The 13557-nt window shown below is 37.5% G+C and overlaps 5 protein-coding genes across 5 annotated transcripts; 2 read left to right on the forward strand and 3 right to left on the reverse strand.

Annotated features, from left to right (window-relative positions):
• Nucleotides 1–1408: 1408 nt before the first annotated feature.
• On the reverse strand, nt 1409–2223 carry LOC113020514 (hemoglobin embryonic subunit alpha-like). Its single transcript, XM_026164547.1, has 3 exons — nt 2113–2223; nt 1800–2007; nt 1409–1563 (listed from the first exon to the last, which is right to left on the reverse strand). The coding sequence occupies exons 1-3, from the start codon at nt 2208–2210 to the stop codon at nt 1435–1437; spliced, it is 435 nt and encodes a 144-aa protein (XP_026020332.1). The 5' UTR covers nt 2211–2223; the 3' UTR covers nt 1409–1434.
• A 1552-nt stretch (nt 2224–3775) lies between these two features.
• Nucleotides 3776–4756, forward strand: LOC113020512 (hemoglobin subunit beta-like). Its single transcript, XM_026164545.1, has 3 exons — nt 3776–3889; nt 4001–4223; nt 4321–4756. Exons 1-3 carry the CDS (start codon nt 3798–3800, stop codon nt 4447–4449), a joined length of 444 nt encoding a protein of 147 aa, XP_026020330.1. The 5' UTR covers nt 3776–3797; the 3' UTR covers nt 4450–4756.
• A 1369-nt stretch (nt 4757–6125) lies between these two features.
• Nucleotides 6126–9522, reverse strand: LOC113020517 (hemoglobin embryonic subunit alpha-like). The gene is made up of 3 exons (XM_026164549.1): nt 9034–9522; nt 8732–8928; nt 6126–6394 (listed from the first exon to the last, which is right to left on the reverse strand). Exons 1-3 carry the CDS (start codon nt 9044–9046, stop codon nt 6266–6268), a joined length of 339 nt encoding a protein of 112 aa, XP_026020334.1. The 5' UTR covers nt 9047–9522; the 3' UTR covers nt 6126–6265.
• A 532-nt stretch (nt 9523–10054) lies between these two features.
• On the forward strand, nt 10055–11227 carry LOC113020513 (hemoglobin subunit beta-like). The gene is made up of 3 exons (XM_026164546.1): nt 10055–10594; nt 10698–10920; nt 11018–11227. The coding sequence occupies exons 1-3, from the start codon at nt 10503–10505 to the stop codon at nt 11144–11146; spliced, it is 444 nt and encodes a 147-aa protein (XP_026020331.1). The 5' UTR covers nt 10055–10502; the 3' UTR covers nt 11147–11227.
• Nucleotides 11228–11598: 371 nt separating this feature from the next.
• On the reverse strand, nt 11599–12794 carry LOC113020516 (hemoglobin embryonic subunit alpha-like). The gene is made up of 3 exons (XM_026164548.1): nt 12620–12794; nt 12323–12530; nt 11599–11812 (listed from the first exon to the last, which is right to left on the reverse strand). Exons 1-3 carry the CDS (start codon nt 12712–12714, stop codon nt 11684–11686), a joined length of 432 nt encoding a protein of 143 aa, XP_026020333.1. The 5' UTR covers nt 12715–12794; the 3' UTR covers nt 11599–11683.
• Between the last annotated feature and the right edge of the window lie 763 nt (nt 12795–13557).

Consider the following 13557-nt stretch of genomic DNA (forward strand, 5'->3'; position numbering starts at 1 on the left):
AATACAAGTGCATGCTGACAAAAATTATTTCTGTGGTGAGGAAAATAAAACTTACAACATCTAACACTCTTGAGGAGTTGTCAAAGTCGCAATCAAGAGATACTGAGTTTGCTGAGTTTGCACCAAGGTCCAAACCACTGATTACACTGAAGACCAAGAAAGTCAAATTAGGCTTTGGCAGAAAGTATTTGAAAGAATGTAAAATTTTTGTGAAAACCCTTGAATTAAAGCTGAAAGTCTGGATTTCAATCACATATTGATGGTTTCATTCACAATACAGTGTGTATAGTGGCAACAATAAAAACTGTATCTTTATTCCAAATTTTATGAAGGTCTCCTTTGGTCTTTGTTTCTGGGCTCGATCTACCTATTTAGTCACAAAAGCTTTTTTCTACCACAGAGAAAATGGGTTAATGTTTTGTTTTGTTTGAAAATTATTGTTTTATCTAATGGAAATAACTTCGTGTCCAGTGTTTCTGTGACTAAATCATATTTCTTTATTAATTTCAGTAATTGGCCAGTTAACAGATAACAGTCATGCATCAATGGCAGCGCAGTGGTGCGGTGATTAGCGCTGTTGCCTCGCAAGACGGTCCTGAATTTGATTCCGCCACCTAGCTGGAGCCTTTCTTTGTGTGTCTGCATGTTCTCCCCGTGTTTGCTTAAATCCTTTAGGTTTTCTAAGTTCATTTCTATTATGCCTAGGTTCCCATTATAGACTCTTTTTTTTTTATTAGATTCCCCTTTGTGTCTTCAACCCCTGTATTAAGTCTCCCTTGCCCTTCATGTGTTTCAAGTCTGCGTGTCTTGTGTTGTCAAGTTCTTGTTGTCATGTCTGCGTCTAATTATGTTTCTTCTTTTATTCTGAAGAGGTCTTGTGTTCCTATGTTCAATGTGTTTACTGTACAATATAAAGCGCATTGAGGTGACTTTTGTCATAATAGTTATTATTTAAATCGCTATAAATGACTATAGAAAAGAGACACCAATGCAGAATTTGAAAGTCAAGTAAAAGTGTCCCAACTGCTCTGAATTCAGATCTTGATTTTACTTCAGGTTTTCAATGGACTTCTCTATGCTATGTATGTAGCTTCAGATGTGTTATAAGCTTAGGGGAAGAACTAAACAACAAGGAAAACTCCTGCTTGGCTTTTGTCAAGTTGTACTACATTTTTGCAAAGTCTTCTTATTACCCCCCTACAAACAGCCAAGTATTTATAATCATATCAAAGGTTAGGGTCAGTCTACATCTCTTAAAAAAATGGATGTAGATGTGGGCCAATGTGTTGTTGACCTGAAATAGAAAGCTTTTAAATCCTTTTAACTTATTGTTTGCAAACACAAGAAGAATATAAAAATAATCACAACAGTTTGATTTTTATTTTATTATTATGTTTCATTATTCAAATTGAGACATCTGCTCATGTGTACACTTTAACGGTATTTCTCAGACAATGCACGAGCCACAGCAGCCAGGAACTTGTCCATCGCCACGTGGACCTCAGGAGTGAAATCGTTGGGAAACACGGTGGCCAGGACCACGAGGAGGTTGTGAGCAAGAACCTGTGAAAAGATGAAGATCACATTTTTTAAAAAAAACGCCATGCTGTTAGAAAATGCATGCCAGGGTTATATATTTCTGTTTATTTGAATACTGCGATTCAGTATTCAGTACTGCTACAAGAAGTTAAACATTAAATGTACATTAAGCTTAGAAACAAAGAAACTGCAACTAAACCTTCATGAAAAAAAACACAACGAAATCAGGACCACTTTCAGAATTTATTGTATGTCAGTACCTTGAAGTTAGCAGGGTCCACTCTCAGAGTGAAGGCGTGCAGCTCACTGAGGCTGAGAAGACCACCGGTGAGATCATCAATTTTGCTGACAGCATCAGTAACTGCAGTCATCACGGTTGCTCCGTGCTTCTTCACCGGGGCAGAGCCGGGGCGCAGGTCCTTCCAGTGGGAGAAGTAAGTCTTGGTCTGAGGGTACACTGTCAGCATCCTGGGTAAAAATGTAAGGTGAGTTAACAGTACATATATTTTAAAAAAAGGAGCACGTTAAAGCAGTCCATTTGGGTCCAGATTATAAGTCATAATCCATATTTACCTGGAGACAGCATCACAGCCGATTTGTTCCTCCTTTCCAGCCACCTTAGCCCAAAAGGCTTTGACTGTGTCCTTGTCCTTAGCAGAAAGACTGGTCATCTTGCCTGTTGACTTTTCGTTTGAAGTTGTCTTGACCACCAGAAAAGCTTTAGGCTTTTATATGTAGAACAGTAAACGGACACACCCGACACACCTCAGAGATAGCAACAGGCTCTTGGACAGGCCCAACATAGCTTTGAAAACTACTGAAGAAAAAGAGTTTTAAATGGTGTTCACCTATAAAGTTAGTGCACACAATAAAGAAATAAAACTAAACCAAAGAGTGGAAAAGGAAAATGTATTTCTAGACAACAAAATCAAATCAGTTTTATTGTCACATCACATGTGCAGGTACACTGGTACAGTACATGCGAGTGAAATTCTTGCGTGCGAGCTTCACAAGCAAAAATACAATAACATAATAACAAGCAAAATATAAGAGCGGGTAAATCTGACAATTATACGAATAAATATATGTACAATATAAGAGTATTTGCGCATTACTGAATGTGTATACTAAATATGTATATCTGTGTGTGTGAGTGTGTGCGTGTGTGTGTGTACATATTTTAAAAATAAAATAGAAAATCATGAAATATAATACTTTTTCATAAATACCTAAAATTGCAATGTTTTTGGCTCATGGGTTACATTAACAAATGAAAACTGTATTTTTAACTTTGACTGTTTATTAAAATAATTGTTTATCATCTAAAATAATCAACTTTGATAGACAGTTCAGTTTTTAAGGTGAGACATTAGTGAATCCCGTATTTATTTATGTTGCAAACAGATATCAGAATGGAAAACAATTAATTAATGATATCAGAGGATTTTTATAACAAGGCATTTTCTTTTCAAGCATGAGCTAATTTTTTATATTTTGACAGCTGCAATCTTAACAGTGGATTAAACATTCTTATTTTGCTTTTTACACAGGAGATTTTGGACCCAGATTTGGATGGTGGTCTAATTCATTCAAGCAAAATTTGATGTAATTTCACTTCAAATTTATGATTTAAATATAGACATGTAGATTGCCAAGGAGTCATTACTCCAAATTGAAATTCTGCAGTTAACTGCCGTTTGTTCAGGCAGTTAAAACTTACGATGACTAAGGTTTGAGGATGACGTTTGTTTCTGCCTTATCTAAACTTCCAACAGGTGGATCCACCCTGAGAGCAGTAAATGTTTCCTGGATATCTGTGGGTTTATTTTTACTTTTTTCTTTTTTTGTTCACAAAAGAGCTCAAAAGTTGAGATTTCCTGTTTAGACAGAGGTGATCCTTCATTGCAGTGAAATGTAAAAAACAGGACATAAAATAATAAAAGCTAATGAGGCTCACATGTATACCTGAGTAGACACAATTAGCTATCTGAGTGGTCAGAGATTTTGATTTTGAGAGTGACGAATGAAAATAATTTAGAATTTACTTTATGATTCAATGATAATGAAAAAACTGAATCATTTTCTTTGATTCAGTTTGATGGTGAAGTGAATATAGTCCTGCCAAACCCCACACTGGCACATCCCACTGTCTAACTCCACCCAACTGCATATCTGTGGGTGGAGCGAAACAGACCTTTAAAAGCTGCACGCCGTGACCTGCTGACTAACAGGACAAGTGAAAAACTCAACAAAGCAAAATGGTTGTGTGGACAGACTTTGAGCGCACCACGATCCAGGACATCTTCTCCAAGATCGACTATGCGGTCGTTGGGCAAGCAGCTTTTTCCAGGTATGACCATGTTTCTGATATTCACTCCCTTAAAGAATGTGCAAGATTATATGACTCTATATGACTCTTCTTTAATAATTGTGAGCTATTTAAAATTGTCTGTTTCCGCAGGTGTCTGATTGTCTACCCCTGGACTCAGAGGTATTTCGGTGGATTTGGAAACCTCTACAATGCTGCTGCCATCACATCAAATCCAAGGGTTGCGTCTCATGGAAAAGTCATCATGGAAGCTCTGGAAAAAGCCGTGAAGGACATGAACAACATCAAGGCCACATATGCAGAGCTGAGCGCGCTGCACTCTGAGAAACTGCAGGTGGACCCTGACAATTTCATGGTAGGCAATGCTGAACTGATGGTACTGGCTTCTATTGATATTTATGTATTTATTTAGCATGTTCATGATATCTCATGCATGTTGTGTTGTGTTACAGCTCCTGGGTCACTGCCTGACCATTGTGGTTGCTTCCCAGCTGGGTAAAGCCTTCACTCCTGAGGTACACGCAGCTTTTCAGAAGTTCCTGGCAGTGGTGGTGTCCTCCCTCAGAAAGCAGTACTACTAGAGAGCTGCAGAGGACCGTCACACACTCTGTTTTTTTAATCATGTCTTAAGGAGGCTTAAATAAATAAAACAATGGGCATATTCTTCACTTTGTTGTTTTTTCCTTTTCCAACATTTGTAATTATATCAGGGTGTAGCAGAAGAGTTAAATGGTGGGTGTATCTTGTAGTGCAACCTATAAATGAGCCTATTCTTTTAATTTTTAAATGGTGTCCTCCCTCAGAAAACAGTACTACTAGAGAGCTACAGAGGACTGTTTTTAAAGTGTGACTCAAAATGCTGATAATAAATGCGATATATGAAGCATATACCTCAAGTTGTTCATTTTATTTCCCCTTTTTTCAGAATATATGGTCATATTAGTAAATAAAAGTAACTCTTTGAGAGTCTTGTAAGCTTTGTTCATATATAGAAAAATATATAGGCCTACACACTGTTCTTTTATACTGTTCTGTGAGACAGCTGATGTACAAACGAAATACAACTACATCCAAACACAAACACACACAGACAAATGTGAGCAAGGTGATACTTGTAAAAGGAAAACACCATTGTGTCTTCTAGTTGATGGTATCCATAACAACCATGGTATTGGATCGATTGCAGTGCAATAGGGTTGATAATTTGTTTGTATTCTCTAAATTCAGTATGTAGCCCACTGAACTTTGTGAGATAAGTTGTGTCGACTCATTAGTGTAGAACGACATTAAAAATGTGTTAAGAATTCGTAAACTGTATGACATGACTCATGTCATAAATCCTGATACACTGCTCTCCCCTACATAAACTGCCTATATAGATTTAAAGTATCAGTATCAGTATTGGTATGGGCAAAACTGGGCCTTTATTTACTTGGTATCAGATCGATACCTTATTCTGCATTATCCCACATCACTACTATCTTCTTCTGGGGTGTTTTTTTTAAAGGCATAACTTCTAGTAAATCAGATTGTGCTGTAACTGATCGAGGTCAAATAAACTGTCAATTACTAATAAGAGCATGTGACCCTGGCCATGGTTATAATGAAAATAAAGTTTGCAGCGTTTGGTTTTATAAATCATTTGAACGTACACATTTTTTTCTTTGCTTTACAAATTTTGTTGGTTATTACATTGCTCTGGACAATTATAAAGGAATCATAAACAATAATAAAGATGTTCTCAGCAAACTACAGCATGTGCTGCTGTGTTGTGTTCTGGGTTTATCTTGGATTGGATTTTCCATGTTATTTTAAAGCATAATTGCTGCAGCAACAATATATATACAGGCATCTAAAAAGCTATTTTATAGAATGAATAGAATTAATGTTGATATTATTTTAAAAAATATAATCGTCAGAATATTAATTTGTGCTGGGATCTGCAAAACATCGGCAGCCTCCTATAGCCTGCAATAAAGTTATAGCGATGTTACTTTTATTGCACAACATTATAGCTGTAGAAACAAATAAAATCGTTACTCTGTGGCAGCTCGCATTTAATGGTTAGAAAGGTAGGCTATTACTTTGAACACTCTTTCTGTGTTTGCACATTAAGTTTTATTTAGTGGCCAGCTGAAAGCTTATTGGTCACTCATCTTGACTTTTAATAAATTCTGGCACATTTTGTTGGCCTTTCATCTCAGCCCTCCTTTATTACACGTATATTGTTTTTATTTTTTAGATTTGCCACCAAATTGAAAGTTGATATCAACTTTAAATAAATTCACTTCACCACACAGATAACAGCAGTACTGTATTAGATTTATTTATTTGTTTTTACATTAAAAATCAGTTTGGGAGTATCCAAGCCCATGTTGTTGACCGTCAGAGTGCAATTTATCGGTACTTTTCAGACAGGGCAAGCGCCACCGCAGTCAGGAACTTGTCAATAGCCACGTGGACCTCGGGGGTGAAGTCGTTGGGGAATGTGGTGGACAGGACCACAAGGAGGTTGTGAGAGAGAACCTGTGAAAACATGATAGCCACATTTAAAGTCACATTTAATTGCTGTAATATTCTGCAAACATTTTTTTTTGTACGATTGAACCGCACAGTCTGGGTTAAGTGTAATTTAGACAGAAAATAGATATGCTTGAGAACAGAGGAGGAGCCAGACATTCGAAACACCCGGGGCTTAGCCCTAAAGGGTAGTATGCATGTGGGATTTTTTTTTTTTTGAGGGGGGGGGGGGGGGGGGGGGTGTAGAAATGACTGAAAGATTAATAGGCTGTGTTTTGAGTTTTGTTCAAAAAAGAATGACTTCATATAGGGAAATATATATATCACACATGCAGGACACCTTAAACTAGTTTTTTAATTGAGCAGCAAGACAGAACGAAGTCGGGGCTGTATCAAGACACGAGGACTAAACCCCAATTCAACCAGACCCAGAACTGATCCAGAATTAAAACAGGACTACAACAGTTCAAAAGCAGGATTACTGAGGACTTAACCAAGACATAACCACAATCAGAACTAGATGATAGTAGCACTAAAAATCATCATAGACCTGCACTACACTTATTTATTTAATTCTACCAAAGTACAATATTTAGATTGAGAAAAGTTTATATAATTATTTAGCCTTGTTGTGCAAACAAGCCTGCAGAACTTAATAAATATAGAATTTGAAAAATAGCAAACCTAAAAAGAAACACTAGGTACGAGATACATGAGTACCTATGATACAGTGATACTTTTAGTAAGCAACCATTTGACTAACATGTATGTCTCACCTGCTCTTGTTCATCTCTGTTCTGTCCTCATTCTCCATCTCCCTCTCTGCTCCTCTCTCTCCCTCTTTGTGCTGACAATCATCAAATATACAGTTGAAACCAGATATTTACAAACTCTTCAGATCAAAACACAAACACTTTTTTAATTGTAACATCAAATCAGACTAAATGTTTATTTTTTTAGATTGATAAATATAAAAACATATTTGTTAACTTTAAGAGTAAAGAGAGAAACTGTCTGTGTTTTTTAATTGCAAATGGCACCAAATTGTATTCAAATTGAGCCACACTTATGGAGCTCCACGATTCTTTTCCTGGTGTTTTGGTTGACATCTCTTGATTTTCCCATGTCAAAGAAACAGGCTCTGTGTTTTGCCTTATATGCATCCACAGCTGTGCTACCAATTTACTCACATGGACTCTACTAACCTATCAGAAGCTTCTTCAGCTCAGAATGGAATCGTCTGGAGTTTTCTTATTAATTAACAATAAACTTAGTGTATATGTACTCCTAAATTTAATGAAAGTGATAAAAAATAGACAGCTCTGTCTCTCTTTATTCTGACATTTAACTAATTCAAAATATATTTCAATATTTATCTAAAACAAAAGTTTACTCTAAATTGATGTTGTACAGTAAAAATGTTTTATGTTTTCTCCCTAAAGTGTAAATATCTGGTTACAAATGTGAATATCCTGCTGTGTACTGAAATCCCTCTTGTTTTGCATAGAAATATACTGAACAACATACAAAGCATAATATATAAAATAACATTTACCTGAGTTTTTTCTTTGAAAGAACCCTCTAATGTCCATTCTTATATTTCAGTACATAACTGAAACCGAATTAGTCGGGGAGGGTAAGAACTGAAAATATGAAATAAACACACGTAAGCTAAGACTCTCTAAAAAATAGCATTTGTTCGGCTTTTCATTTCGCCATTTGTTGATTCACTTGAAGAGCAAGTAACGTAATATTGGTCAAGTGATCAGTTTGATATCAGTCTTTCGTGATGCACCGTCATATTTACATTATTTGTACAGTACGAATGATTTGCTTTGGTACCTGGTCAAACTTAAGCTCTCCTTAGTATGGCTAGCTCCGTCTCTCCAACAGCGCACTCACGGGGAGCAGCTCCCCCCGCCCCCTCGCTCAGTCGCTTAGTGCCTGAGCTCGGATCATACCAATATCAGGGGGGGATTCACGCACAGTCGTAAATTCCCACAGTGTGCACTATGTGCTTCGAATATTGTGTGTACTTTTTGTTTTATACAGTTGTCAGCCAGGCATCTATGAAAAAATTACACTCCAAAATACCCCGGGCTTCTGACAAAACAACCCGGGCTTAAGCCCCTTAAGCCACCCCCCCGCTCCGCCCCTGCTTGAGAATAGTGATTTGGGAAGAAAAACTTGGGATGTCTAAAGACAAAAAAATATTAAATCTATTAAATTATTTTTATATTAATACGAAAATGCACAAAAGTTGTGATCTGTTTTATTTAGGTACAAACCTTCACAGCAAAACACTAAAAAGTTTCACTGCTATGATTTAATAAATAAGTATACCTTGAAGTTTGCAGGGTCCACTCTCAGAGTGAAGGCGTGCAGCTCACTGAGGCTCAGAAGAGCTCCGATCAGATCATCAATTTTGCTGACAGCATCAGTAACTGCAGCCATCACGGTTGCTCCGTGCTTCCTCACCGGGTCAGAACCGGGACTCAGGTCCTTCCAGTGGGAGAAGTAAGTCTTGGTCTGGGGGTACACTGTCAGCATAGGTAAAATGTAGGTTAAGTAAATAGTAGGTAAAAAATGCAGCAAAGGGTCTGTCCAGTTGGGGTCATAGGTTGTATATCATAAGGCATATTTACCTGGAGACAGCATCACAACCGATGTCCTCCTCCCTGCCAGCCACTTTAGCCCAGAAAGTTTGGACTATGTTCTTGTCCTTTTCGGAAAGGGATGTCATGTTGCCTGTTTTTGTTTTGTTTTTCGCTTTTCCTGATCAGCTCAAACTACGGGGGCTTTTATACATGAAACAAGCAATGGACACACCCGGGCCACCTCAGAGATATGACCACAAGGTTCTGCTCGAGATAAACGCAAGATAAAATTGCGATGGTGGCTCTGAAGACCAGTCCGTAAGCCAGTCTCAAGGCAGTGTTTATTTATTCATTTATTTAATAAATAAATTCAATTAATCCAACTGAATACTAAAAGTTTGCAGTTTTAAAACCCAAAACATAGATTTCCAGTGACAGTGATTGTTGTCTTTGAGTCTGTTGCTGTTCATATTAATGTGGTGCTGAAATAAGTCAAAGCAGTAAAATGGACATTTTAAATTTATAACAACAACAACAACAACAACAACAACAACAACAATAATAATAATAATAATAATAATAATAATTATTATTATTATTATTATTATTATTATTATTATTATTATTATACAAGAACATATTATAAAAATTACGTAGCATACAGCTTAGTACTGAAAAACCAAAATTAAACATGTAGAGGACTAGAAATACTGATTCAAGTTCTAGATTTTGCAAGGCTGTCAGTTACCAACATGATGACGTTATATCTTAGCAGCCAACACCTTACTGAAACATATCTGATGTTCAACAGGTGGGTGCACACTGAGCCGTTAGCCTCAGGAAAGAAAGTTGATTTCTAGGTTCCCATGTGAGCACAGGGCATGATAACTCTGCCAAAATCAACCTAAAATTAGCGGAAGAGATATAGAAGTATGGAAAAATGAGACCAAAAAAGTTTCAATAAAAACCAAAATGCTATCTCTCCAGCGCAGTGGAATCTTCTGGGGTTTTTTTTAATCTCACCTTATCTTTAAACAATTCTTTATTTATGTTTACTTACAGTTAATTAAGCTAATTAAAAAAAACGTCTGCAGATCTGTTAAATGAGACTGGGATTTGGTCTGTGAGTCAGCTCGATTCAGAAGGTGTTCTTATGATATTCTGAATTTCCCGAACTTAAAAATGTAGCTCTGTGTGATTCCCTAACATTAAAATGATTTTTTAAAACTGTAATACTGAAAATATCAGGTAACGAAAACGTTTATGAATAATGAAACTAATTAACTAAGCTGGCACAAATGTGACGAAGACTTACACTGGAAAGCTTGTTTTCTCTTGACTGATTTTCAAGTTACACGAACAAAGAAGTACAAAGCGTTACATGTAACTCGGTTTATCCACCCTACTGTCCTACTCCACCCAACTGCATATCTTTGGGTGGAGCGAAACAGACCTTTAAAAGCTGCGTGTGGTGGGCTGCTGACTAACAGGACAAGTGCAAAACTCAACAAAGCAAAATGGTTGTGTGGACAGACTTTGAGCGCACCGCGATCCAGGACATCTTCTCCAAGATCGACTATGCGGTCGTTGGGCAAGCAGCTTTTTCCAGGTATGACCATGTTTCTCCCTTAAAGAATGTGCAAGATTATATGACTCTATATATGACTCTTCTTTAGTAATTGTGAGCTATTTAAAATTTTCTGTTTCCGCAGGTGTCTGATTGTCTACCCCTGGACTCAGAGGTATTTCGGTGGATTTGGAAACCTCTACAATGCTGCTGCCATCACATCAAATCCAAGGGTTGCGTCTCATGGAAAAGTCATCATGGAAGCTCTGGAAAAAGCCGTGAAGGACATGAACAACATCAAGGCCACATATGCAGAGCTGAGCGCGCTGCACTCTGAGAAACTGCAGGTGGACCCTGACAATTTCATGGTAGGCAATTGTGAACTGATGGTACTGGCTTCTATTGATATTTATGTATTTATTTAGCATGTTCATGATATATCATGCATGTTGTGTTGTGTTACAGCTCCTGGGTCACTGCCTGACCATTGTGGTTGCTTCCCAGCTGAGTAAAGCCTTCACTCCTGAGGTACACGCAGCTTTCCAGAAGTTCCTGGCAGTGGTGGTGTCCTCCCTCAGAAAGCAGTACTACTAGAGAGCTGCAGAGGACCGTCACACACTCTGTTGTTAAATTGTACCTCAAAATGATGTTAATAAATAAGATATATGAAGCATATACCTCAAGTTGTTTGTTTTATTTCCCCTTTTTCATAATAGGACCGTTACATACACTGTTTTTTAAATCATGTCTTGAGGAGGCTTAAATCAATAAAACAACGAGCTTATTTTTCACTTTGTTGTTTTTTCTTTTTTTTTTTCTAGCATTTGCAACTATATCAGGGTGTAACAGAAGAGTTAAATAGTGGGTGTAAGATATTAATTAGCCTATTCTTTCAAATTTTAAATAAGATGGTGTAAAATAAAAATAAGTCATGCTGTGACTTTCGCATCAAAGGACCTCTCATAAATTATGACGGATGATAAAGTATTGTGGTGTAAAGTATTTTTAATGTACACCACACAAAAAAACCCAAACAAACACGGCAGTTTCATTGCATTTGATTTATTCAGATTCAGACTGGCAGTGAATTGCTATCTGAGCCCCTGCCGCTCGTCGCCTCCAGCATGCAATTTATCGGTATTTCACAGACAGGGCACGAGCCAAGGCAGCCAGGAACTTGTCTAAAGCCATATGGACCTCAGGGGTGAAGTCGACGGGGAACATAGTGGCCAGAACCACCAGGATGTTCTGAGCAAGAATCTGTACAAAGATCGTGACACTTCTTTAGCAGAATCAGGGATTATGACATCAAAGATCAGTTATCTGAATCATAACTCAGTCTATCCTGTGTTACTTCGGTGACAGTGTCGTGCTTTGACTTGCTGACAACACAGGCAACTTCCCTGTTTGTTTAAAAGTGTAACATTTTTGCGCTGCAGCAGCTGAAACACACATTTCATTTATCCTAAAGATAACTGTAGCTCGATGTCACGAATTGGGGTTCAACTTATGATTTATTTATATTTGCATATGGCCTTATCCATGTGTGGATGGGACAGATTTATAGGCTTCTAAATCAAAGAATAATTAATGATGATGTTACAGTTCCTCACTAGAAGGGATGCAGTCTCAACCAGTAGCCTATGGAGGCACATTTAAATAAAAACTACTAAAAAATGTTTAAGCAAGCGTTTAATTTGTAGTCCAATTAATCTTTAAAGCAAACCCACAGGTTTTCTGAACCGCTTTCATGATTTAATAAACAAATACCTTGAAGTTTGCAGGGTCCACTCGCAGAGTGAAAGCATGCAGCTCACTGAGGGTAAGAAGACTCCCTGCCAGGTCGTCGATTTTGTTCACAGCATCGGTTATTGTAGCTGCCACCATTCCTCCGTGTTTCCTCACTGGGGCAGAGCTGGGGCTCAGGTCCTTCCAGTGGGAGAAGTAAGTCTTGGTCTGAGGGTACACTGTCAGCATCCTGGGCAAAAACACAGGTGAATAAGCCAGTAAGTAATAGATAAAAATGCAGAAGCGGGTTAAATTCGCCTCGTGTTTTTTCTTATTTACCTGGCAACAGCGTCACCGCCAATGTTATCCGCCCTTCCCGACACTTTAGCCCAAAAGGCCTTGACTATCTCCTTGTCCTTAGCAGAAAGACTCATCTTTCCTCTGGACTTTTTTTTTTCAAGTTCAATGCCGTGTTCGCTGCAAACGGAGGGGTTTTATGGATGCAGTGGAACATAGGCACACCCAGCCCCCCTTCAAGATAATGCTATAGGCGTTTGGAAGGATTCCAAATGACATGTAACAGCTGGCATGAGATAAACACGAAACCAAAGTCTCACGGTGTTCTATAATATAGGACGAAACAATCAGAATTATATTTCCCACGGGCATCCAACTGAAGCGTACAAAACTGACAGCTAGTGAAACCCTCGTATCACCTGCTCAAACTGCTCAAACTTGGACGTGCTGGTAATGCTCGGACGTTAAAAACTGGCCTTAATGAATTAACTGGCTGCTAAGAAACACATATGGTATGTGTACAAGCCAAATATCTTATCGTTTCAGCTTTGCCCCACACTGGAAATGCGCTCTTGAGGGATGGTAAGGGTCTATAAATAACCTCCACTTTGGAATTAATCCAAACATTTTTATTTTGGCTCACTCCTTTAGATGAGTAAATCTAAAGATGATTTTTTTATTTGTTCTAATTAAACAAGTGTTTATCCTCACAAATCACACTCCTTATTAACTGGAGGTTAAAGCTTTTATTTTGTTTTACACCAAACTACAAGAAAAAAAATGTAAATATAACTTAGTAACTGCTATTTCAATATTTTATTTACACTCAAAAGAGATTTATGTCCAAAATGTTGAATTCAAGTAATTTGATTAAATGTAAGTTTTCCATATAGTTTTCTTACATACATGTCAAACGCTAAATGTAATTGAATTTGGTCAAATAAAATGTACTTGATTGGTATATATTCAATTTATGTCAA

This window comes from Astatotilapia calliptera, chromosome 4 (genome assembly GCF_900246225.1).
Source record: "Astatotilapia calliptera chromosome 4, fAstCal1.2, whole genome shotgun sequence".
NCBI lineage: Eukaryota > Metazoa > Chordata > Actinopteri > Cichliformes > Cichlidae > Astatotilapia > Astatotilapia calliptera.